The 24,462-nt window shown below is 37.4% G+C and overlaps 1 protein-coding gene across 1 annotated transcript; it reads right to left on the reverse strand.

The window, feature by feature from the left end:
- Positions 1-357: 357 nt before the first annotated feature.
- Positions 358-22,826, reverse strand: LOC128015333 (inactive phospholipase D5-like). Its single transcript, XM_052599074.1, has 10 exons — positions 22,438-22,826; positions 11,948-12,084; positions 11,361-11,544; positions 5,986-6,094; positions 5,532-5,659; positions 3,605-3,802; positions 2,762-2,913; positions 1,714-1,879; positions 1,510-1,600; positions 358-1,157 (listed from the first exon to the last, which is right to left on the reverse strand). Exons 1-10 carry the CDS (start codon positions 22,603-22,605, stop codon positions 907-909), a joined length of 1,584 nt encoding a protein of 527 aa, XP_052455034.1. The 5' UTR covers positions 22,606-22,826; the 3' UTR covers positions 358-906.
- Between the last annotated feature and the right edge of the window lie 1,636 nt (positions 22,827-24,462).

Raw genomic sequence — 24,462 nt, forward strand, 5'->3', positions numbered from 1 at the left:
AAAGGATAATATATAAAGCTACATATGAAAGCTACTCTATAAAGCTACATTTAAAGGGTGTAAGCTTAAGTTAGTAATATGTAAAACAGTCTCTTCTTGTGTGTATGATTGTACATTACTGCAAGGCTGTGCATGCTGCATCATTTAATCAATATATATATATATATATATATATATATATATATATATATATATATATATGTGTGTGTGTGTATATATATATATATATATATATATATATATATATATATATATATATATATATATATATATGTGTGTGTATATGTATATATATATATATATATATATATATATATATATATATATATATATATATATATATATATATATACACACATACACACAGTGTCATATGTGCCATAACATCTAGTCCGTCAGAAAGTGATGATATAGCTACAGTATGAGGCCGCATATGTAATCAGCAAGCTTGCTGGCTTATATGCAGATTTAAAAAAAGAAAAAATACATTTCAGTATAAATATGCTTGATTTAAAAAAAGGATGACTTCTTGAGAAAAGAAAATTACAGAATGATTATAGAAATTTGGCAATACCCTTTCTCGAAAGAGCAGAGTCTCTTAATATTATGAAAAGTCTAAATATTGGAGTAAATGATTTCCACAGTTCTCAGTTAATGGTACTGATTGTTTCTCATCCAAACAAGCATGCATTATATAATGATTTAGAGGATTTCATTGAAAGTGCTGTAATTTTAAAAAGAAAGCATACACAAAAATGTTTTCCTTCACAGAAGTCCATTCAGAGATTATTTTTTGGTTCCATTGACAGCATTTGAAAATTCAAATGGTAAGAGTCATGGCGCAGATGTTCTGAGGCACAAAGTGCTTGGCTTATTGGTCCCGCTTCATAGTGAAACTGGAGCCGCTCATTCATGCCCTCTACCCTTTGGTTTTGTCTTTAGAGCTTGCAGTTTCTGCCTCCCATGTTGGCTCTCCTGTAGAGTCGTGCTGCCAGGGAGCAGGTTTATTATGTAGGGTGAAAACCAGTCTCTTTCAAAAGCAGCAGTCAGCTGCTCTACAATCGAGTTCTGCTTTTCCTGCTGGTTCTCTGATTCTTGAATCACCAGCCCGGCTCCTGCATTGAAAGCCAACTCACTGCCAACCCAGTCCAGATTCCCTTAATTGACAGAAAATTCGAATATTTTATTTAAAATCCAATAAATTGTATACGAATTATTATGATACAGATGACAATGAAAGACAAAAATAAAATTGGTTAAATGACTCATTACTTTACGTATATTTATTTTTTTGAATTATTGTATATTTAGGTTTATTTTATGTTAATTTTTACTGCTATCCCTTTTAATATTACATTTAATTTACATTTGCACTGGTGTTAGTGTTTTTATTATTATTATTATTATTATTATTATTACTTATTTCGTATGGTTTTGGCAATACAAATATACAGTTTTTGTTGAGCCAGTGAACAACTAAATTAAATGTCTGTGAGACTGATTTCTTACCGATGTATACTGCATTGTCTGTCACCATAAATTTATTCTCATTTATCCTGTGCTGAAATCCTCCCATCTGCTCCTTGCCTCTGTAAAATCTCTGAGTCAAAACAGACACACATATATAAAATATAAGTTATTTGTTAAATATACAAATATATGTTTGGGTTTGTGATTACGTAAACAGATCAATCAAATTGACTCTTTCCTCACCACTTCTATAGAGCAGACTGGCAGTCCTGTGCATAGAGCCTGCATTGACGTCATAAAGTTAATTGTCAGCGGATGTGTCCCTGTCCACAGACTGATCAAGAGACGAACTTTGACCTCTCTCAGTACTGCAGCCTCCCGGAGCATCTCGTCTATTGGCGACCAGTACCTGAACCAAAAAATAAAATGGGCCTAATGAGTGTTGATATAAGGAAGTAGTATACAGAGAAGTCATAAATCTTCAAAGGAGCAAATGTGTCCATTTATAAATAGATCCAAAGATTTGCACATCAAAAAAATCTATTTTTAGTATCTTTGTTTAGTTTTCAAGTAAAAAAAATAACTAAATGTATTTTAAGACAGATTCACTTGAGAAACCCCTAGGTTGAAAAATGTGGATGCATAAACCTGACAACATATACATATATATATATATTTCGATTTGTTTTTTATTTATTTATTTGCAATAGTTTTCATGAATAATTAAATGAAAATAAAAGTCAAAAGTCTTGTCTCAAGAACAAGACTTGATTGAGGAAACTTGAATAAACTTGAATAAACTTGTTTAAAATGCAATATTTTATATCAAACTGTATGATTAGGTGATTAGTTGAATAAATCATCCAATATTCTTAAGATTGCTAAAAGACATTATACATAATGACAATGAATGTTGTATTAGGAGATTTCGAGATTTAATAATAAAAAAAAAAAAAAAAAAAAATACTTAAAAAAATAAGTAAACCAAAATCAAGTTAATTAATATTAAATTACAAAAGCATACAATATAGCAGAATTTCTTGAGAAATATCATAGCTTTACACTACACAAAACGTTAAAATGTTTTAGAGACTTTTCAAGTTTCAGCGATTTTCCAAATAGTGTCTTTTATTTTAAAATGTGTCTTGTCATAAGAAATATATTTTTAAATTTTTTTATTGGCAGTTTTTTACTTGCTTTAAAAAAACTCACTAAATCGATAATTTCCTTTATAACAACTTTTAGTGCTGAAACATATAAATGACTCTGTGCCTGTGAAAACCAGCATTACCTTATGATTGGTGATCCTCTGAAGCTGTGGTTGACTAAGGGCAGGTAATCAGTTACAGAAATGTAGATGAATCTCTTAGCTTCTCGGATCACATGACGTATGGCATCTAAATCTCTACTTCGACCCTTGGGGCAAAACAGCTCTGGTGATGTCTATGAAAAAAAGTTTTTTTTCAGCTTCAATTTGTATGGCCAGTACACCAGAGTAAGGCAATGAGATGGCCGCCTGTGTACATACATCATTGTCAGGAGAAGCATTTTATCACTGAGCTAGAAATGTATCCCAGCAGCCTATAACACTAGAGCACAATTCATTTGAATGGAATGATGGATGTCTCAGATGTGTCGAGTAAACATCCTGTTGCTGGAAGGAAGTCAAGATTCATTACACTCAAATTAGAATCTGATGGCCAGTGTCTTCACATGTGATGCACATTTGCATTTTTTTTTTAAATCACTGGGATAAATTATAGACAGAGTAAGTGAATTTACCTTAATCAAGTTATATCCAGTGGAACCAATGACAGCAGTTTACTTAAAAATCACTGTAGAATGGACATAGATGCAAACATACTTCAAAGTGCATGGAACTGGATAATCGATCCTGACATGTTTGTGCAATAAAATGTCAATTGTATTATTAAGTACTGTAATTAAATACTTTTACACACACACACACACACACACACACAAACATTAAAAATACATCTACCCTGAGAAATTGGTAGCAGGATACTGAAGATAACAGAGTAAAATGTGTGACAACTATCCCTTGTCTTATTTTAAAAATAGATGTAAGCTGGCAGAGTCAGATGAAGAAGAGAGATATATGTACTGATCTCACCGACACATATGCAGAAGCGTCTGTATTGTTGAGTCTGAACTGAAGCGGCTTGTCTCTGCTGAACACGGCCGTGACTCTTTTGGACCAGATTGAAGGGATGTAGTCCCTGTACTGCAGCTGCCAGTAGAAAGAAAAGATCCTGTGCATGTCCAGAGCCAAACAACTACAGTCGTACACTATTAATCCAAGCTCCTTCAGCTGAAACAAAAGAGTAGAGAGAGAATATCACAACATCTAAATATGAAATGTAAAAAGTTTTACTTGAAAAATGTGCTTGTGCTATATTTCTTCGAACTAAAGTGGCGGTCTCACTAGACTTTGCACACACAGAATTTCTAGATACAGTAATGATCATAATACTGTATGACATCGCATGTATGTTTTTTTTTTAAAGTGCCCCCATTATGGATTTTTGAAAATTACCATTATAAATGAAGTTATTGTCTCTCAAAAGAATGAATCAACTCTGAATCGTTTAATGAGTCACATTTTCACATTTGCATAATACCTACCTACATTCTGCGTGTACATGCCTCAAACGCCGTAACTCTGACCTGCACCAGTCACTTTGTGCAGCATTGGTCTGTTCACTACCACATTCAACTACCTCTTTAGTCAGTTTAAATAAAAAACGGCTCTCTGAGCTTTTTGTTACTTTAAATCAGTCTGAATAAGCTCTTTTGCACTACAATAATTTTATCTGCACTGTTTGTTCCCTTCACTGGTTTGCCAACCACTGTATCTGCCATGTGCCTTGTGCTGCTTAAATTTAACTGAATTTTATTTTTATTTTTACTTTTTTTTAAACATGGCCTTATTTTTATAGTTGTATTTGATATTTAATCTGTAATTATCTGTATTTTGGTCTGCTGTTAGCGAGTAAAGCAATTTAAATTCTCTGTATGTATGTGCTGCACATGTGGAAGAATTGACAATAAAGCAGACTTGACTTGACTTGACTTGGATAACATAATGTCTATAAGACACTCTGCTCTGCGGAAAGTAAATTCAGTTTATTTTCACATCCAAAGGATGAGGCTATGAAAAATCAGAATGTATCTTTACTATGATACCACAGCCGCATAATACCAAATTTAGCTGTGTTCTCATCATTTTACTGATGACTACTTCACAAATCTCTGCGAATTCAATTCAGGATTCTTAAAATGGATGTCCTTGAAAGACGGATCAGTGCCCAGTATGTTTGGAGCAGCTGGCTCCTCTGAATCACAACCTCTAAGTATGATTAATAATTGTTACTGTATGTTCTGTCGAGCGTGCAAAAAATGTAGTTTTGTGTGTTTTGTTGTGTTGTGTACATGCTCAGTGCAAATGTAGGTCTATATGTCTTTGTTTGGTTAACGCATATACCATTACTGTTTGGGTCTTTACTAAGTTCCATTTCCAACATGTGCTGTGCGCAGTAGACCAATTACAACAGACTGGGTCATCAGACCAATCAGAGCAGAGTAGCCTCATGCAAAGGAGGGGTTTGTAAAGATGAACCTTTGAAAGAATAGTTTGAGAGTCGTTGAGAAATAAGGTAAATGTGAATACATATTATAATAAAATGTTTTTGACCTTGCATGCATGTAATATGTTGTTAGGGACACAAATAATTAACCTTTCAAATAGCATAATAGGGGCACTTTAAAAAAAAACATCTACAAATAATACATTCAAACTGTAAAAATGATTTATATAAGTTCATCAAACTTGAACTTTGGAATACAGAAAAATTTGAATGATCTTGCGTTCCATTTAATTCTCTCTTGCATGTGTATGTATGGATGTCAGAGGAACAAAGAGTGTAGTGTGACTGGCACTTAAATGCTCCCAGGTTTCATATTTGGTTATGTTTTGCAATATTACTCATATATCATGCAAGTACTCTTCGAGGCCACCGTAAATGGTTGAAATTCTTTACCTTGGACAGAGCTTTCCAGTTCATGCCAGCACTGCCAATGTAAACATGCTTCCTGTCCACCACCCAAAATGAGGAAAGCAGTCTTCCTCTGGTGAGGGCCGTCATGTTGACGTAGTGAACTTCTGCATCTGGGAGAGACAGACAGCCATTTGGGCAATGGTTTGGGAACTGTTAAGCACTGTTTACTGTTAACCTTAACGAGAGATCTCTGCTATTCAACTCTGGCAAAAACAATATTCCACATTCATGATGTTTTGACCTCGTGCACAGCCTTGAGGGACTGGAGAAGCAAAAAGCCTAAAAAGTTATAAAGTTTATCACAGATGGATGCCTGTGTGTGTGATCTTACAGTGTTTTGCCTTGAGAGAACTGTTTAAGTACTGTATTCAGCACTTCAGCAGACAGAAATCAATGCATCTCTTAACATTAACTGGAGAGATTTGAGTTCACTCACAGCGGTCAGACATGCTCTTCAGCTCAATGGAGTTGGGCTGGTCACTAACAATCTTCAATCTGACACCTCGAGACTTCAGGCTTAACAATCTCTGAAACAAATACTGACCCTAGAAAATAGAAAAAGCCATGTGTAGTATATGCCATTGACAATAAATCAGATACTTTAGATGTATAATCATAAGTAGAAAGTAGGTACAGATTGTGTCAAAGCAGCTTCGTAGTTTCAAACAGGAAAAAAATAATTTGATAATTTATTGTGAATACTCATTTTCCTAATTTAAAATTTAGATTACCTTTGTACGGAGCCCCTAAGGAGACATGGGGATGAAAAAAAAAAATGAGATGGAAAAATATATCAATGCTTTTGCATTCAGTAACAAATTTTGTGTGTTCTCTTGCAAAACATTTACATTCTCTCGAAATAAAGTTTATTTGGGGTTTGCAGTCTCTGATAAAACATTTGTGAACCTGGACCACTAAAGTCTTAAAGGGGTGGTTTAATGTTTTTTTTTTTTTTTTTCTAGCCTTGATTGTGTTTATGGGGTGCAGTCCAACATGTGTTCATGCTTCATTTAAAAAAAAAAAATGCATTATTCTTCACATAATTTACCTTTATTCCAGACAGTTCTGTCCCTTCTCTGACAAAAGCCTAGATTAATTTCCAGTTATTATGAAAGCCCCTCCCTCAGAAATACACAATGGGCTGAGATTGGTCAGCTGGCTCAGTATGTTGTGATTCGCTAAACTGCCTCGACCACGTCTGAATGTGCTCCATTTGTATTGTAAACGAGTCCTCTATCCACCTTTTTCCTCAATGCAGAAGTAAGCCTATGGGCGAGACTTCCGTTTGTTTCATTAGCCACTGTAGGTAAATGATGAAGAGAATAACAATGTGCAGTAAACGGTAAAACTGTTTGCATTACAAACCAGTGTGTTCTTAATTAAGATTAAACAGATTAAAATAATATGATAGGACACATCAATTGACAGTATCAAGCAGCAAAACGAACTGGGCCGGGTTTCCCAATAACGGTTGATCTTAGCGCTTAAGAGCGTTTTCTACAAGTCATTTTGCAATCATTCGTTATTATTTCATGTGCGTTTCCCAAAAATGCACTTAACACAGTCGCACGTAGCTGTGCTTTAAGTGCTACTTAGGAGTCGCTATCCGTTTGTCAAGTGCTGAAATGTCACCTTACAGAATGGCTCTTAATTGTAGTAAATGATCGGTTATTAACGTTAACCTAATGCTGCGTTCCAGACAGACAACTTGGATATAATAACTATAATACAATACAATATTATATTATATTATAGTGTATACTATTATACTTTACATAATAATATTGTCATGATCCTGCCCTCGTGTCCTTGATTTTTCCTAGTCTTGAGGCAGGATCATGACAGACCCTTGTTTTGTGTACAAGCGCATGGCCTTGTCTTTGGGCCATGTGCTTGTGTTGTCTCGTTCCCTTGCCCCGCCCCCCTTGTTAACCTAGTCGTGTCTTGATTGTCCTATCTGTAACACCTGTCGTGTCTTGATTAGTACCCCTATTTAGATCTCCTAGTGTGCTCTGTCTTGCGTCAGTTCATTGTACCTCTGATTGTTCCACTCTGTGATTGTTCCTTAAAGAAGTGTTTGTATTACCGTGAGTGTTTGTTCATAGTTGTATTTAGAGTCCTTGTTTATCTTGTTAGTCCAGTCCTGTTTTAGTTATTTAGTCTTTACCTTGCTCCGTGTTTTCCCCCTCGTGGGTTTTGTTTTCCCCTTTTTGTAATAAACCCTTTGTGTTGTAAATCCTGTCTGCACCTGAGTTCCTCCCTTACCAAAACCCTGACAGAATGAACCGACCACCAAGGAACTCAGCAGACAGGAGGCAATGCTGGATGGCATCAGCCAGCCAGCGAGATTGTTTTGAGGGCTCTCGCCTTGTGGTGTTCCGGGGGACCAGGGGAGGTCGTTCCGGAGTGAGCGGGCGAGAGGAGGAGCCCCAGAGGTCCCCACCTACCCAGCTGCCGGCGATCCCGGAGGGTCGTGTCCTGGCCGTGGCAACCCTGGGGGGTCAGGCAAGCCCCTCCCAGAGTCCTGAGGTGCCCTCCTCAGCCAGCAGTCTCCCCATGAAACGAGGGAGACGGTTTTCATGGGAGTCAACTTCTGAGTCTTCGGCGTCCGAGACTGCCCTGCCCGAGACCAAACTCCCCCAACCCGCCTCTGACCCAGCTGTGGCCTCTGCACCGCGCCCAAGGAGGAAGAGGAGGAAGAGGGGGCCTGCCGGTCCTGTGACCCTGTCTCCTCCCGTGCCAGCAGCGGAGAGCGCTGGCGTGCCCGTGCCAGCAGCGGAGAGCGCTGGCGTGCCCGTGCCAGCAGCGGAGAGCGCTGGCGTGCCCGTGCCAGCAGCGGAGAGCGCTGGCGTGCCCGTGCCAGCAGCGGTGGGCGTTCCCGTGCCAGCAGCGGAGAGCGCTGGCGTGCCCGACCCAGCAGCGGTGCCCGTGCCAGCAGCGGTGAGAGCTGGCGTGCCCGTGCCAGCAGCGGTGGGCGTTCCCGTGCCAGCAGCGGAGAGCGCTGGCGTGCCCGACCCAGCAGCGGTGCCCGTGCCAGCAGCGGTGAGAGCTGGCGTGCCCGTGCCAGCAGCGGTGAGCGCTGGCGTGCCCGAGCCAGCAGCGGTGAGCGTGTCCGAGCCAGCAGCGGTGAGCGCTGGCGTGCCCGAGCCGGCAAAGAAGAGGGCAGTATGCAAGTCGGCAGTCGTGAGAGCGCAGGAGAGTGCCGCGGCCGACTCTGCAGCAAAGACTTTAGTTCAGTGTGTCTCATCTCGTAAGGAGATGCCAATTGTCTTAGCGGCTAAAGCCTTTTCTGATTATTTGTCTAGTCTTGTCCGTATCCTAGAAGTCCCCGTCAGTCCTGTCTTGTCCTCAGACCCTGTCCCCAGAAATCCCGAGTGTCCTGATGTCGTCTCCCCGTGTCCCGTAGATGTCGTCTCCCCGTGTCCCGTGAGTGTTGCCCCGTGTCCTGCTGATGAAGTCATGTATCCTGTTGATGTGGCCCCGTGTCCCGTAGATGTCCCGTGTCCTGTTGTCCCCCCGTGTCCTGTAGATGTTGCCCCGTGTCCCGTAGATGTCCCGTGTCCAGTAGATGTTGTCGTCCCGTGTCCAGTAGATGTTGTCCCCCCGTGTCCAGCTGTCGTCTCCCCGCGTCCCGTAAGTCTTGCCCCGCGTCCCGTAAGTGTTGCCCCGCGTCCCTTGTCTGCTCCTATCATGTCCCCTGTCAGTTGTCCCGAGACCCCTCCCCGCCCCTCACCACCCAGACCTGCCCGTACCCCCCGTCGTCAGCCTTCGTCCTGTCCTCCTAAAACTCCTGCCCCACCCACTCACCCTGGTCTGCCCCCCATGAACTTTGGGGTCCCGCCCCCTCCCCTTCCCTGTTTGTTTTTTTTGTTATGTCACCCTAACCCTGCCATTGTGTTTTCATGTTTGCCTTTGTTATTATTAGTCATGTCTTGTTGGTTTGTGTCTGTGTCCCAGTCTGTCATGTCAGTCATGTCCCGTGTTTGATGTTCCCTTGAGGAGCGTCTGGAAGCCGCTCCTTAAGGGAGGGGTTCTGTCATGATCCTGCCCTCGTGTCCTTGATTTTTCCTAGTCTTGAGGCAGGATCATGACAGACCCTTGTTTTGTGTACAAGCGCATGGCCTTGTCTTTGGGCCATGTGCTTGTGTTGTCTCGTTCCCTTGCCCCGCCCCCCTTGTTAACCTAGTCGTGTCTTGATTGTCCTATCTGTAACACCTGTCGTGTCTTGATTAGTACCCCTATTTAGATCTCCTAGTGTGCTCTGTCTTGCGTCGGTTCATTGTACCTCTGATTGTTCCACTCTGTGATTGTTCCTTAAAGAAGTGTTTGTATTACCGTGAGTGTTTGTTCATAGTTGTATTTAGAGTCCTTGTTTATCTTGTTAGTCCAGTCCTGTTTTAGTTATTTAGTCTTTACCTTGCTCCGTGTTTTCCCCCTCGTGGGTTTTGTTTTCCCCTTTTTGTAATAAACCCTTTGTGTTGTAAATCCTGTCTGCACCTGAGTTCCTCCCTTACCAAAACCCTGACAAATATATAATATATTTTATATACTTAGTATATTATGTTAGGTAAAAACTGAATGCACTGTAAGTCGCTTTGGATAAAAGCGTCTGCTAAATGCATACATTTATTTAAATGTCTTTATTTATGTACAGTATAGAGAAAGATATAGAGAGAGACAGCAAATCATTGACATAACCCCCCCCCCCCCCCAAGTCTTTGAAGCATTTCCTACATTACTTCTTTTTTTGTTTGTTTGTTTGTTCAGTCATTTAATTTAAATGTGTATTTCAATATTTTCTGCCCTTTTTAATTATTTAATTTATAAATTAATATAAAAAAAAGTTAAAGGTGTAATCTGCAGATTGTCTTGCAAGTGACTGCATAAAACTGTCTTCTTACGATGCACTTAGGGCTTTACGATTACTCCAGAGCACTCGTAGATCTACGGTGATTTTCAAGTGCAACTTAAGTTGTGATGCTTTTGGGAAACAGACCATAATATTAAGAACAGCCATACGATTGTTTTTACGAACTTCTTAGGCTTACAAAGCTTTTGGGAAACTCAGCCCTGTTTTGTACAGCTGAAAATAGCTGGACGCAAATGAGACCGGAAGCTACATCCATATAATTTACAAATGATTCTTCTTTTATGACAAAAATAATTAGGACATTAAGTAAAGAACATGTTCCATGAAGGTATTTTGTACTTTATTTCTACTGTAAACATAACAAGACTTAATTTTTGATTAGTGACATGCATTGCTAAGAACTTTTTAGAACTTTTTTGCACCCTCAGATTCCAGTTTTTCAAATAGTTGTATCTCGGCCAAACAGTGTCATATCCTAAGATATCCAAAGTATCCAAAAGCTTATTTATTCAGCTTTCAGGTAAATCTCTCTTATGACTGGTTTTGTGGTCCAGGGACACATTTGTGTTCTCTCAAACGGTGAATGGAACAGTTTCTGGGGGAATGCAAAAGGTTTGTGAGAGAACACAAAATCATTGAAATATATTTTTCCCTCCATGTTTTTTGTTCCTCCAGGAAACTTTGCAGTCTCTCATTAAACAATTTTCATCTCTCGAATGGTGAAAACAAAGTTTCTGGGGGAATGCAAAAGGTTTGTGAGAGAACTTGAAAACATATATAATTTTTTTTAACCTTTATACCATGTACTTTTAGGGGCACCGTGAATGTGCGCTAAATCTTTACCACTTATAAATTGCTAAAACATCTCAAAAAGCATATACAAGTGTTGATGATGCATATTCGCCCATTAATCGTAACAGGATAAATGTTGGCTAACTAACCTGATAAGAAGAATAAAGCTGTGACCCCTGATCATTGGAGGTCAGAGCCCAGTATGGCGACACTATCTCAACTGACAGTTTTGCTTGGTCCAAAAGATGGTTGAGACCCAAGATAAGTGGGAGATGGGTTGAATTATTGGGGTTGAATGACAGCTCCCCTGGGACGTTCTCCACAAGGACAATGCTAAGAGCAGGAGATGTTAGTTTGTGGAATATTTTCAACATATTGAAGTCAACATGATATTAAAATTGAACATAATTTCCTTTCACGTATGATTCAATGTATGATTCACTGTTGCATATTATTCTCAAAAACATATAAGTCTTGAAGAAAAATGATAATGATTTACATTATATTACATTATTCATTTAGCAGACCCTCATGTTGTGCTGAACCCAGTCTAAAAATATTCTTAAACAAGATGATGCACTGCCAAGATACAATTAAAAAGCTCATGTTGGCCAAAGGTACAAAACACAGAGCTGAATATGCAGTGCTCCCATGTGTACTTTTTGGGTTGTTGTTTACCATATGTACTAAAGAAAATAACATCATAAGCATATGCTCTGTGACCACTGCCTCTTACCGACAATTTTTGCTGCAGTTCTCCTCAGTGACACCATCCTCATCCTCTCCCCAGACGTCCACAGCAGAGAAAATCAGAGCCACCAGGACAGCAAAGCAGCAAACCAGTGCAAACACAGCAATACATTTCTGCTGGGACTGCAAAAGACATACAAAGAAGGGTCTGCCAATTATATTTTCATATACCAGGTTTTAGATAAGTTTGTCTTGACTTATTTGTTGAAGTGATTAATGTAGGGTTTCTGACTTTGGTGACAGTATAAATGTGCCGGGTCAAGATTTATTGTATTCAAAATTGAATCTATAGCTATAATTAAATTTTACGACTGAGTGTCTCCGTCAAATTTCCACGTGAATTCTGTTATACAGAAAGAAAAGGCTCAAAAGACTGAGGTCAGCATGTTCAGAAATTTAATTCAGGATGGGTGCACTAAATTAATTAAATGTGTCAGTGAAGACATTTCTATTTTTCAAAGAATTTCATCAAAGAAAATATTAAGCAGCACAACCATTGATGATAATCAGAAATGTTTCTTGAGCAGAAAAATCAGCATATTGGAATGATTTCTGAAGGATCATGTGACACTGAAGACTGGAGTAATGATGCTGAAAATACAGATATACCATGACAGGAATAAATAACCCATTCTAATAGAAAGCAGTGACTATAAATTGTTGTAATATTTCACAATCCATTTTTTTTTTTTTACCATATTTTTGAGTAAATAAATGAAGCCCCTGGTTAGACAACTGAATAATAGTTTATATGAGAAAATGTTTCCAGGTTTTTTGTTTGCATCAGAGTCATCATCCTCAAAAACAATGAACATATCTACACAATGTAACAGAAAAAAAGACATAGACTACAGATAAAAGCAGTTGTAATGTTGGGCATATTCAGTTCATGGAAATATATCAATAGTGTATGTTAAGGCCATTTTGTTTAATTTTGTACACTGAAGAATTATGGTGTTTTGTCATCTTTGATGGCCAAAGTCAAACTCAGAACTTTTGATTTTCCCTCTAAAAAAAGTGCACAAGAGTGACTTGATTTTTGCTTAGCACTGCACTTCCTGAACATATCTCTCCTGAGAGAGACTGTTTCCCATCCCATCTGCTGGCCTCAATCAGAGTCCCGGCTTCACAGCTGTCTGCTGAGTGACATAGACATCATGTATCATTTTCCTCTTAAGGAAACAAGCAAAGTGAAGTTTAATTAAAGAGCAGAGAGTACACAAAGCAAGCAGATTAATGCAAGGCATTAACCTTCTTACAGTTCAAATGGATTCGGTCAATTAGTGTCCCCTTTAATACCCTTACACACTCATACAGTCATGACTGACTTTACTTTATGTTAAGTTTGATGTATCATTGAAGAAGTTAAAATTACTTCAGAATAATTTGGGAGAAATAATTAAGTACAGTACATGTAATACTGAAGTAGTGTTTATTTGAGCCTTTACAAGTTATTGGGGGTTTTCAGACCTTTAAGAGAATGTGATCTTTTGAATCCATTAGTTTTTCAGTATTTTTTTTTCTAGAAGCTAAAAGGACATACTTCAGTAATCAAATGATATGTTAGATTTTTTCCGCTGTAATAAAAATTTAATCTGTGTCTTGCCAGAGGCAGTGGAAGAAATAAAGTTGTCTGTAAACATTGGCTTTCTCCGCCCGAAGGGAAATATGTCAAATAAATGATGTGTTTGCATCGAGCTGTCTGTGCTGATGGCTTTGATTGACAGGACGATGTGCTGCTCCTTCCAACATTATCTGCTACTTTTCACACTTCAGTCTTGCCGAGTTAAGCACTTTAACATTCAATCAAAACTACCTGACATGCAGCTCAGTCAGACTACTGTAAATCATACTGTACAAGCTGTATCAACAAGAGAGAAAAATTATTTTTACAAAACATATTATCATCTAACAAAACAAAATACATAGAGAAATTGACCTTAAAATTAACTATAAAAAATAATTTAAAAAATAACTATACATTTTTTAAATTATACATTATAATTTTTTTTAAATAAAATAAAATAAATTCCATACACAACATACACAATTGTAGACAACCCTGAAAAAGTTCAAATAAATTAAATATAAAAAAACAAAACTATTAAATTCTCACTATGTTCAGGACATATTTCACATTGTAATATAATATAATATAATATAATATAATATAATATATGAACATTTACATTTTATTTTTATATGAATAAAGAATACTTTCTTAAATATTTTCTACAAAAGAAATGTACCATTACTGTTAAAAACATCAGAAAATACCATTATATATACATATGTACAAAACATAGTTTACTTTTCTTGCCCCCCCCCCCCCCCCCCTTTATGGGGGACGAAATGACCCAAACATTTCTTGAAAGTTTTATGATTCACCCATAAATTATATTCTGTGCAGCTGAGCAAAAGAAAAAAAAGAAAAGAAAAAATCAATTTAAATGCAGACTTTCATCAGAAATATTCGGATGGGGTTTTGGAGCCTGAAGTGAAAGTTAAGTCTCACCTTCATGATGTTCTCCTGAGTGGCAGAGCCTGGCATAACAGCTTTTTAAGTTCCTTTCCGACTTCAGGAAACACTGAAAACAAGATGCTAGTGCATTTCATCAATGTAGTCTCCTTGGTAACGTGTCGCACTCAGCCTCTCTCTTACGCTCATCACTGTAATGGATGTGCAAGTCCACGGAATGATATAGTGGGTGATAGATAGTGTGCCTTTTGTTTTAGCACCCTGAGATCATGCATGCTTCCACTGGCTGTGTGCTTTCCTCGCCTCAACTCCATAGTGATGGAGACAGAGACAGAGAGAGGAGGAGAGAGAGAAAGACACAGTCCACTCCCTCTCTCGAAACGTCCAATGCTGGGCTAATACAGAACAATCCCCCTCCCTTCTGCATCATTCTCACCTGCCCTGTGAACCAAAACTCTGCCGGCACAGTGCAAATGGATTTGGCTTCAGCAGAAGAAAGACAAGGAGGGGAAAAAAAAGCATGATATAAAACACAATCTTCTGACTCTAAGCACTTCTAAGGTATTGTTTCTTTTTTCACAGCAGAAGGAAGTTCAGCGCAAGCATAAATGTGCTTGACACGTTCCCCCTATAAATAATTCAGCATTGTTACAACTATCCGGCCAGCTTGTGAACCAACCTATCAAGTAAAGTCATGTTTATTGGAGTCACCGTTATGTGATTCATGCAATCTCAGAATCTGAAATACCTTCCCATAGGAAGGAAAAATCCTAGAGTTGATCTATTTAATACTTGTCTTCTTACATGCAAATTACATTCAATGGAAAGCAAACTGAGACTTTTGTTTAATTCTCCTGCTTCTTAGATTGTTCTCGTGAGAAATAAGATCTCGGTAATCTCTAAAAGTGTTTCAGAATAGATGTCAATTATGTCTCAACTGAGCTTACTTACTTAAGTCTGCAAAGGTTAGAAAGCTCACATTTTTCTCATCAAAGACCAATTATCCAGACTAAGCTTTCTAACTTCAATTTTGTAGCTCTATCCTCATGCTCTAATGTCTCATTTGTGTTTAAATTAGGATTGTTAAATCTGCCTGGTAAGTCAAATATATCAAGCGAGACTGATTCACTGGTATGCAACTCCTTTAAGAAAGAAATTCAAAAAGGAAAATCTTAATTTAACATCCATTTGCTGATTTTTTCAAAACGAGACCTCACAAAATGAATTGTGGTTAATTAATTTATCTATATTGCCACTGATTACCTATATTGAAAATAATATCTATATTGTTTAGTTGATGTATTTTGTTGGACATGGGGGACTGTCGAGTCAAATAGGCTGAGAACCTGTGCATTAGAGCAAAGGAAAAGAGTGTTGTTATGCTTTAAATCATTTAGCTGTTCCAGGCTCATTTGAAGCATAATATATGCAAAAAAAAAAAAAAAAAAACGGCAAGACCTTGAAGTAATCAAAGTTTTCACTGGAATCACTCTGCAGATGTTCCTGGAACACTATTGCAATGGAATAGAGCATATGCTGCATACAGCAGGAGACTCCTGCTGAATCTCACCTCACTTATGCACTGTTAATTACTGCCTGTGCTCATGGGATACCGGCAACCTCCTTCTCTGGGATTTGTATCCTTGCTTAACAAGATATCACCTTCTTAAATCAGTTTATACTCTTCTCAGTCCTGTGATCACAGACTGGAGTTTGTGGAGTAAGCGTATTTAAAAGCAGCTAATTCCCATTCTTGACCACTTTAGAGTCAGCAAAAGCAGTCTGATAAAATTAGACGCTGACAGACTGCAAGACTTGATTGCACTTACGCTGGTGATGCATTGAGGAGAGCTGGCAGGATGTTAGACAGGAGATATATGCACCTGTGTTTTGGGACATCCGTTGCGTAACTTTTCAGTAAAGGAAACGAGAGCGAAACGAAGTGGGAATGACCCTGCACATATAACCGCATGTCAGAATAGAGGTCACTGTCAGTGTGACGTCCATTAGTTACAGCTGAGCCTCTCACCTCAAAACGCCAAGCACTCCATCACTGCACAGCAGATGTACTTTGTACATACAGTAGAAAGGATGGATGGATGATGATATGGATGATAAATTTAGATAAAAGAGTGCAAATTATTTTGCACCAGTTGTGTTGTTGACACATACACATGAAAACAATCCCATAGACACTGATGGCTAGAAACCTGAAAATCAAAGATATTATAGTTCTTTTGACTTAAGCAACCACATAGTAACCACCTAGAACAACTTAGCAACTGCATAACAGGTCTGGAACCATCAACAACACTTTTGTATCACGGCAGAGTTTTGCACAAGACAACAGCACTCATTGTATAATTTATGACTGTTCCTACAAGTCCCATATTGATTGAATAATTGCAGAAAAGTTTTGAAGCAATAAAATGTGCTGAATTAAAAACTGAGAGAGAGGAAAAAGAGGCTGATGGCCCAGACAATACTAGGTGAGTCATTTCTCAAGGGAGAGGTGCAGCAGACAGGGTGTAATATATAATAGAAATGAGGAAAGCAAACTTGACTGTGTCCTTCTCTGACAGAGGACCCTATGTGGCCAGGAGGAAAACTTATTTTAGACTTTGGCACTGTAATTCTGAAATGCAACACAAAAAAACTTTTTTTAGTTTAGAACCTGAAGCAGAAATGTCAGCAGAACTGAAACGCCGGTCACTCACTTCAGTTTAACAAATATTTTAGCTAGCTCTGTCAAAAATTTTAATCTAATTGAATACAATGGATTCAAAACATCAATATTTGCTGATAAAGAAAAGATCATTTGAAGGCAACAGATCAACAGGATTATTATGGATTACTGACTCACATTTTGGCCAGAAGTGACAGTTGGTAGAAAGTTAAAATGCCTTCACTTCACAAGACTTTAACTTTTGGACTGGAGTATATGTGGACTCTCATTCTGACGGCACCCATTCACTGCAGAGGACTCATTGTTGAGCAAGTGATGTAATGTTAAATTGTAATGTTAATGTTAAATTTCTGTTAAAATCTGTTTTGATGAAGAAACAAACTCATCTAAAGCTTGAATGGCCTGAGAGTGAGCAAATTTTTGTTTTTCGGTGCACTATTTATTTCGGTGCACTATTTATTTAAATTCACAGTTTTCTCACATATAAATGACTGTATAGTACCATGTCTAGTTGTTTCTGTCTTACAAAATGCAAAGTAATAGCAGAACCATCACGCATCCCAAAGAAACACACCGTAGGTGGTATTCCATTAATCTCACTCATTAACATCCTATTGCATTATCATTTATAGCATATAATAATTGTATATACAACTTATTAATATTTTTTGGTCTGTGTGGCTGTCTCTGTGTACTGGAAGCTTATGTCACTAAAACAAATTCCTTGCATGCGTAAGCATATAAAGTTAATCAGCATATAAGGCAATAAAGTTCTTTCTGATTGTGATTCTGAATAATGTAGTCACTTAGTTGCTTCTGAACTGATCAGTGTTTTGAACAAATCTGTTGAATGGATCATACAATCTCACGCATAAAGACAGTCACTTTTCGCCACCTACTGGTGAAACAATGTAACCTAAAAAATAATATTTTAAATTTAGTACATTTAAAATATATGAAATTAAAACATCATATTAAATAACACACTACAGTTACATTTATTATCAAATACTTTACCTGCACTTTAATGTTAGTCAACACATCAAAATAACTACTTTAAGTATTACAAAAGCTTATTAACAAATTATTTAAAATGTACTTTAAAGTAAAACTTTTTTCTTTTTCTTTATTCTTTTTTTTTTTTTTTGCTAATAGACTACAAGTGTAAATTCAGTACAATTAAGTGCATCTTTTCACAATGGCTGATTTTCACTTCTATCAGTACAGAAAAACAGAAATAATGTATAGAGTCTGTCTGGGCCTGATTATAGGGACAGACCACCTGAAGTAATCTTCTCTTCAGTAACAGACCAATCAGCAGATCTGAGCTTCAACCCAGTACATCACACCACTGTCATCTGGTTTACTGAACAGAGACCATTTTCAATATAACTCCATCTTTCCCAGTGACAACAGCTGTCAAAATCAAGGGAGGTCACATTCTCAGCATCCTTAAACTTTTATCCAGGACAAAAGCTCGAAGCTGAAGCATCTGATCCATAGCAACACCTCTGGCAGAAGAGCGTCATTAGTGGACAGAACTGAGAACGTCTGTAAGAAGAGAGCTCCGATTGCATGACACAGTGTTCAGAAACCGATCGGACTGTAACAATGCATGTTGCATGTATCATTAATCAATATGAACATGGCTGTGATTTTCATGAGGGCCTTTTTCTGGGATGTCAGAATCACTCCCGTTCTAATGCCTGTCTCATTCGCCCCTGCTGTGCATGTGTGTGTGTTTTAAGGTCAGTGAATGTGTGTGGGCGTCACACATACTGAGACCCATCAGTGTATATGCTGTGCTCCTGTCTGCAGGATGTCACACTTTAAACCCAGGGAAACAGCAAACGGTCAGGTTGACTTTGATAAAAGGGCATAATTCACCCGGTATAGTTGCACAGGAAGATCAAAAATTGATATAAATGGGGATGTTCCACATGACAGACTCATAAAAGCACTGTGCCTGTATTGAAGAAGCAGGCCCCACTGAACAAGGTCTCATTATTTTTATACAAAAGAAAAAAAAAGAGAAACAAGGTATGGAACCTTTTCTTTGATTATTTGGAGAGGGCAAGCAAGTAGGTTTATTGCATCCTAGCCTGGAAAAAAGCTTTTTATTTTCTTTCTTATACTGAATATCTCCCTTTCTATGGTTCTTAAAAGCAAACACAAGTAGGTTTATTGCATCCTAGCCTGGAAAAAAGCTTTTTATTTTCCTTCTTATCTTATTCTTTCTTATACTGGATGGATATTCAGTATGCAAGAATTATTAATGTCTCATTGGTTGTTGCTTTATAGCTCTTATTATAAACTTTAGAATTTTAAAATCTGATCGAATGATCTATGAAACCATTGTAAATTGAAAATAATCTACAAATTGTTAAGCTAATGAAATCCTACTGTTTATATATATATATATATATATATATATATATATATATATATATATATATATATATATAGGGGTGTAACGGTACGTGTATTCGTACCGGACTGTTTCGGTACAGGGCTTTCGGTACGGTGCACGTGTGTACCGAACGACCGAATCCAATATTTTTTGTGCTGAACATAGGTACATTTTCGTGTTTCCAGACGCACATATTAAGTGTCGGAAGTCTCTGCGTCTATGGTTCAGCGCAAATCCCGCCCTGCAGCTGATTCTAAGGTTTTCTAAAGGCATCATGCGAGTGTGAACATCACTACAACTAGGAAAAAAATGATTGTTATTCAAATGCAGCTCCTGTCCGCATTTAAACAGACCTTTGCTCTTAATTCCGATCGGGCCAACGCAATAATGAAATCTGAGCAGGTCTAAAAACTGAAACTGTTGATGCTGCACTTTGCACTTTGGAAAAAGTTATATATTTTTTTTAAAATATGAGCAGGTCTACAAGCTGGGATTGGTAATGCTGCACTCTAATCATAGTTATTTATTTACATTTTTCATTATATTTTATAATTTTTATTATATGATACTGGTTTGAGACTGAGAGTATTTTATTTAGTGGAGATCTTTGCAACAGTATTTTATTTCTTATTCTTTTTTATTTTACATATATTTTATTAAAAAGTATTTTAAAAAAGTGTAAACAAATTGTAAAAAAAAAGTTTATAGTAATGAACAACCTGCAGTTTAATGTTTGCATTTCTTTCCCTTACTGTACCGAAAATGAACCAAACCTTTAAAACCGAGGTACCTATCATATCATGTATTTTATATTTATGCATATACATACAGTAAATCATGATTTTCATAGGGCTTAAGCAGTTATTTTTTTATATATATTTGTAGTTTTTAATTTTTTTATTGTAAATCAATGTGTGTGTGTGAGAGAGAGAGAGAGAGAGAGAGAGAGAGAGAGATTGAAAGAGAGAAAGAGAGAGATCAGGCTTTACAACAGCCAAAGGTTTGACATTCAAGGTATAGTGGCCTGGTTATGTAATTTGGTTTTAGGTAGAAGGAGAAGATTAGGCACTGAGCATGATTTATATTTATATAAAAGAAACACAGCAACAGAGAAGCAGAGAAGGTAATCAATTCTTATCAGGGACAGCAGAGCACTGCACACTTCCCTCCCTGCAACTCCCGCATGGCTCATTTCACTAAGAGAGAGAAAGACATATAGAAAGAAACCCAGAAAGCCAAATGAGAATGTCTGCTATGATAAACAGCTAACAGACATGAAGAAAAGCTCTAGTTTACTGCAGACTGCAACATCACCACACATCAGCCCAAATGCAAAGGAATCTGAAAGAGTTAAAAAAAAATGACTTTTTGCATACAGAAAACGGAACCTATTTTTAGGACCATTAGGATACTTTCTAGATCCTAATTTCTGTAATACAATGTTTCACTAATGTTTCTATATGTATTTAAATCTGCATATTTTACAATTTAAATAATGCATAATTTTTGCAAATATATATATATATATATATAGAGAGAGAGAGAGAGAGAGAGAATTAAGTATATAATTAAGTATATAATTAAGTATACATATACTTAATTATTTTACGAATCTGTTTTTGTTTTATGTATTATATAATTGTTTATTCCTTATTCATGTAATGTACAATGCTTTGGCAATACTGTGCAAGTCATGCCAATAAAGCTCATTTGAATTTGAATTTGAGAGAGAGAGAGAGAGAGAGAGAGAGAGAGAGAGAGAGAGAGAGAGAGAGAGAGAGAGAGAGAGAGAGAGACTGCTTAAGCCCTGTCACCTAAATGTTTTACTGTATGTTTTAATGCAATATTTTAAGCATTCTATAAATATAATGAATAATACATTTAACGACTTTAAAGAATAACATGTAATATTTTGACTATTTGTAAAATGGGAACAATATTAAACATACACAACAATTTTCATCTTGAGCATAGATGGCACTAAATCTCTTTTCAGCACATTTATTGATCTGCTGTTTCATCTAAACATCAGCATTGTGAGAGTCGACTGTTTTGATGTTAAGTGGTCTCATTTAAAATTACAGTCTATTTATAATAGTAATTATTAAATAATTAGAATATCAATTATTTCAAATAATGTAATATAAATGAATAATGTTCAGAATCTATATAATAAAGCAATATTTTGTAATCGTGTATGGGTGATATATTTGCTGTTATTTTTTCATTGAATATCATGTTGAACATTAAAAGTTGGTGTGTTTGTTGTCATTGGGAGATATGTGAAGTTATCTATTTATTTGTATTATAAAAAATATATAGTTTTTACTTAAATGAAAAATGGTTAGACCCTCCAGGCTAAATGATCTGCTCAGGATTAGCAAAGATGGTCCCAAGTGGTACTAATTCCATCATACACAAACCCTAAGGAAATCCTGGATTACAGAACATGAGTTGTGCTTGTTGGTTGTATGTGTGTGTGTGTGTGTTTGTCTATATATGCTCAATTTACAGTCTGGTTCATTACAAGCCGAACTTGAACATGTTCTCTCAGCTCATTTCCAAAAATCAAAACTTGAGACTGCTTCTGACATATAGCCTCAGTTATTTCAGAAAACATGAAATTCCAGTCAATTAATATATATATATATATATATATATATATATATATATATATATATATATATATATATATATATATATATATATATATATATATATATATATATATAAATATTCTCCATGTAGACACACAGACCTGCCCACTCCACCCGGGTCTGGACAGTGTGTGTTGTGTGTGCCTTCATGGTACAGGTGGATGGTTTCTGTGCTGAGCGGAAAAGGGCAGCAGTCAGCAGTTAGTATCAATATCAGCAGTCAGTCGTTAAAGGTCAGCCTTACCCGTTCCATTCTATCTCTTCTTCTAAGCCAGATCATAGCAGAGTAGTCCTGCTGCTGGACGGTGCTGAAGATGTTGTTACCCGGCCGGGTGAGAGGCGTGGAGAAGAACCCCATTTCGGGCGGGGGCTTCACCCCTGGACCCTCTGAAACAAGCCTCCTATCCTGCATTTTCCCACTTCATTAAATATCCAAATACTCCTACTTGATCTCCATAAGATGTTCACCCCAATTAGCTCAGTCCAAGAGGAAAAGACTCTAAGCCAGTGCTAGCAGCAAACGCTGTAGGAGTCTGTGCTAGACTGAGCTGTGTCTTGCAGAGAGCCTGATTTCGTTGGATTTCATCCACACACAGGCAGAAAGGGGTCTCCCTGTCCTGTTGGGAGGGGCTGGCAAAGTCTGAGTGGGCATAGTGACAAAAAAAGTGTGTGGGAGTGGATGCATAGACCCCACATCCTGCACCTGGTACCCTCCCTTCGCTAAGTGTGTACATGGTGCTCTGATGCATGACTGTGAGTCCAACACACTCACACACACGAAAAGGCATCAGTGCATATTAACTCAGAAGTGCTGCGGGCAAACTCAATAAAGTATTCATTTGACATCACCTAGAAATTCACAGCCGTCTGCTTGCGTGCTGCACACTCATTGAGGAAACAAATACCCATCCGTATTATTGGGTAAAGAGAGGAAATTATTTTTTAATAAAACTCTGTGCTGGAGGAAGTAGTTGTGATTGCTTTTGATTGCTTCATATTTCCTCATTTGCCATTTGCCATATTTCTCCCCGGTGATCAATGATTTACTTCAATCTATTATGATCCTTCAGATAAGCAATATGCCAACCCAATACTGATGAAATTCATAGTGTAAGCAGCAGCCCTGCTGTAAAGCAGAGTCTGTCAATAGAAACAGATGAAACAAACTATACAGAAAAATAAAAATGAGAGTATGGACAGTTTTCACTCAGAAACTGCTAGAACATTTCACACACAATTACAGAGAAATGATAACAGTGAATTATATGGGACATTTTTTGAAAGTTTGTTGTAAAATGAACTCCAATAACTATTTAGCAATAACTGGAAAAATCATTACACAAATGAAGGAAAATACCAAGCCGGTTTCATTCACATGAACAAGAGAAATGTATACCGGCAACATCCTTCTCATTTCCTGTCTTGATAGATAAGATCAGCGCTTATTCTGTAGTACATTTTCCGTGATCTCTGTTTTATACTTTGCTTTCTAACTAATTTCTTCAGACTGTGGTCTTTCCCACATGCTCTCTATGAATACTAATTCCTCTTCCCTCGGTCCATTAGCATAATTAAACCAATGACTCAGCACTTTTTTCCCGCTCTCTTCTCCTGCAACACAATCAGACCCTCAGCAATAACAGCCCATCGACCAAATGCACAAAATATGTAAATGTGCTGTCCCTCTCTGAAACCGAAATCCTCCGGGGAGACGTGTCTTCCTGAGCAGATGTTTGACTGATCTGTCATGATTATCAAACACTGCGGAGAAGCTGTTATGTAACAAACATAAAAAAAAAACATCCTCAGCACAGTCCGTTTCAATATATATTTCTCTTTTTAATGTACAATAAAGCTCTATGAGATCCTGTATGCCTAACTTTGAGATGAGTCAGTCAGTTAGTTAACAGCCTTTTTTGCTCCAGCACCTTTCTGTTTAATACAGGGCTAGAATAGAATAAAAGAGAGGATTAAGGAGTGCTACTGTATATATCAGCACTACATTCCTTCAACTGAAGCCTCAGGGGATTTTAAATATAATTTATTTTCAGTCTTCATAAAGTATAAAGTGCAAATCAGTCTTGCCTTATCCTTGAAGTAAATGTGTTTGTGTGTGTGTGTGTGTGTGTGTGTGCTCTTGTTTTTGTGACATATCAGGACACAACTCTTTATAATTACATTGGTATGACACAGGTATTACAAGGAGAGGGTGACTTATGAGGACATAACCCATGTCCCCATTTTTCAAAATGCTTATAAACCATACAGA

The sequence above is a fragment of the Carassius gibelio genome, chromosome A6, assembly GCF_023724105.1.
Source record: "Carassius gibelio isolate Cgi1373 ecotype wild population from Czech Republic chromosome A6, carGib1.2-hapl.c, whole genome shotgun sequence".
In the NCBI taxonomy this organism is placed as follows: Eukaryota; Metazoa; Chordata; class Actinopteri; order Cypriniformes; family Cyprinidae; genus Carassius; species Carassius gibelio.

What these genes read in the sequence shown, in the direction of transcription:
- LOC128015333 (XM_052599074.1), bottom strand. Translation starts at nt 22,605, where the DNA reads ATGCAGGATAGGAGGCTTGTTTCAGAGGGTCCAGGGGTGAAGCCCCCG. An exon ending in AGCTTTATTCTTCTTATCAG is followed by an intron (nt 6,095 to 11,360) that starts GTTAGTTAGCCA and finishes TCTATTTTCTAG; the next exon opens with GGTCAGTATTTGTTTCAGAG. An exon ending in AGAGGATCACCAATCATAAG is followed by an intron (nt 1,880 to 2,761) that starts GTAATGCTGGTT and finishes TTTTTGGTTCAG; the next exon opens with GTACTGGTCGCCAATAGACG.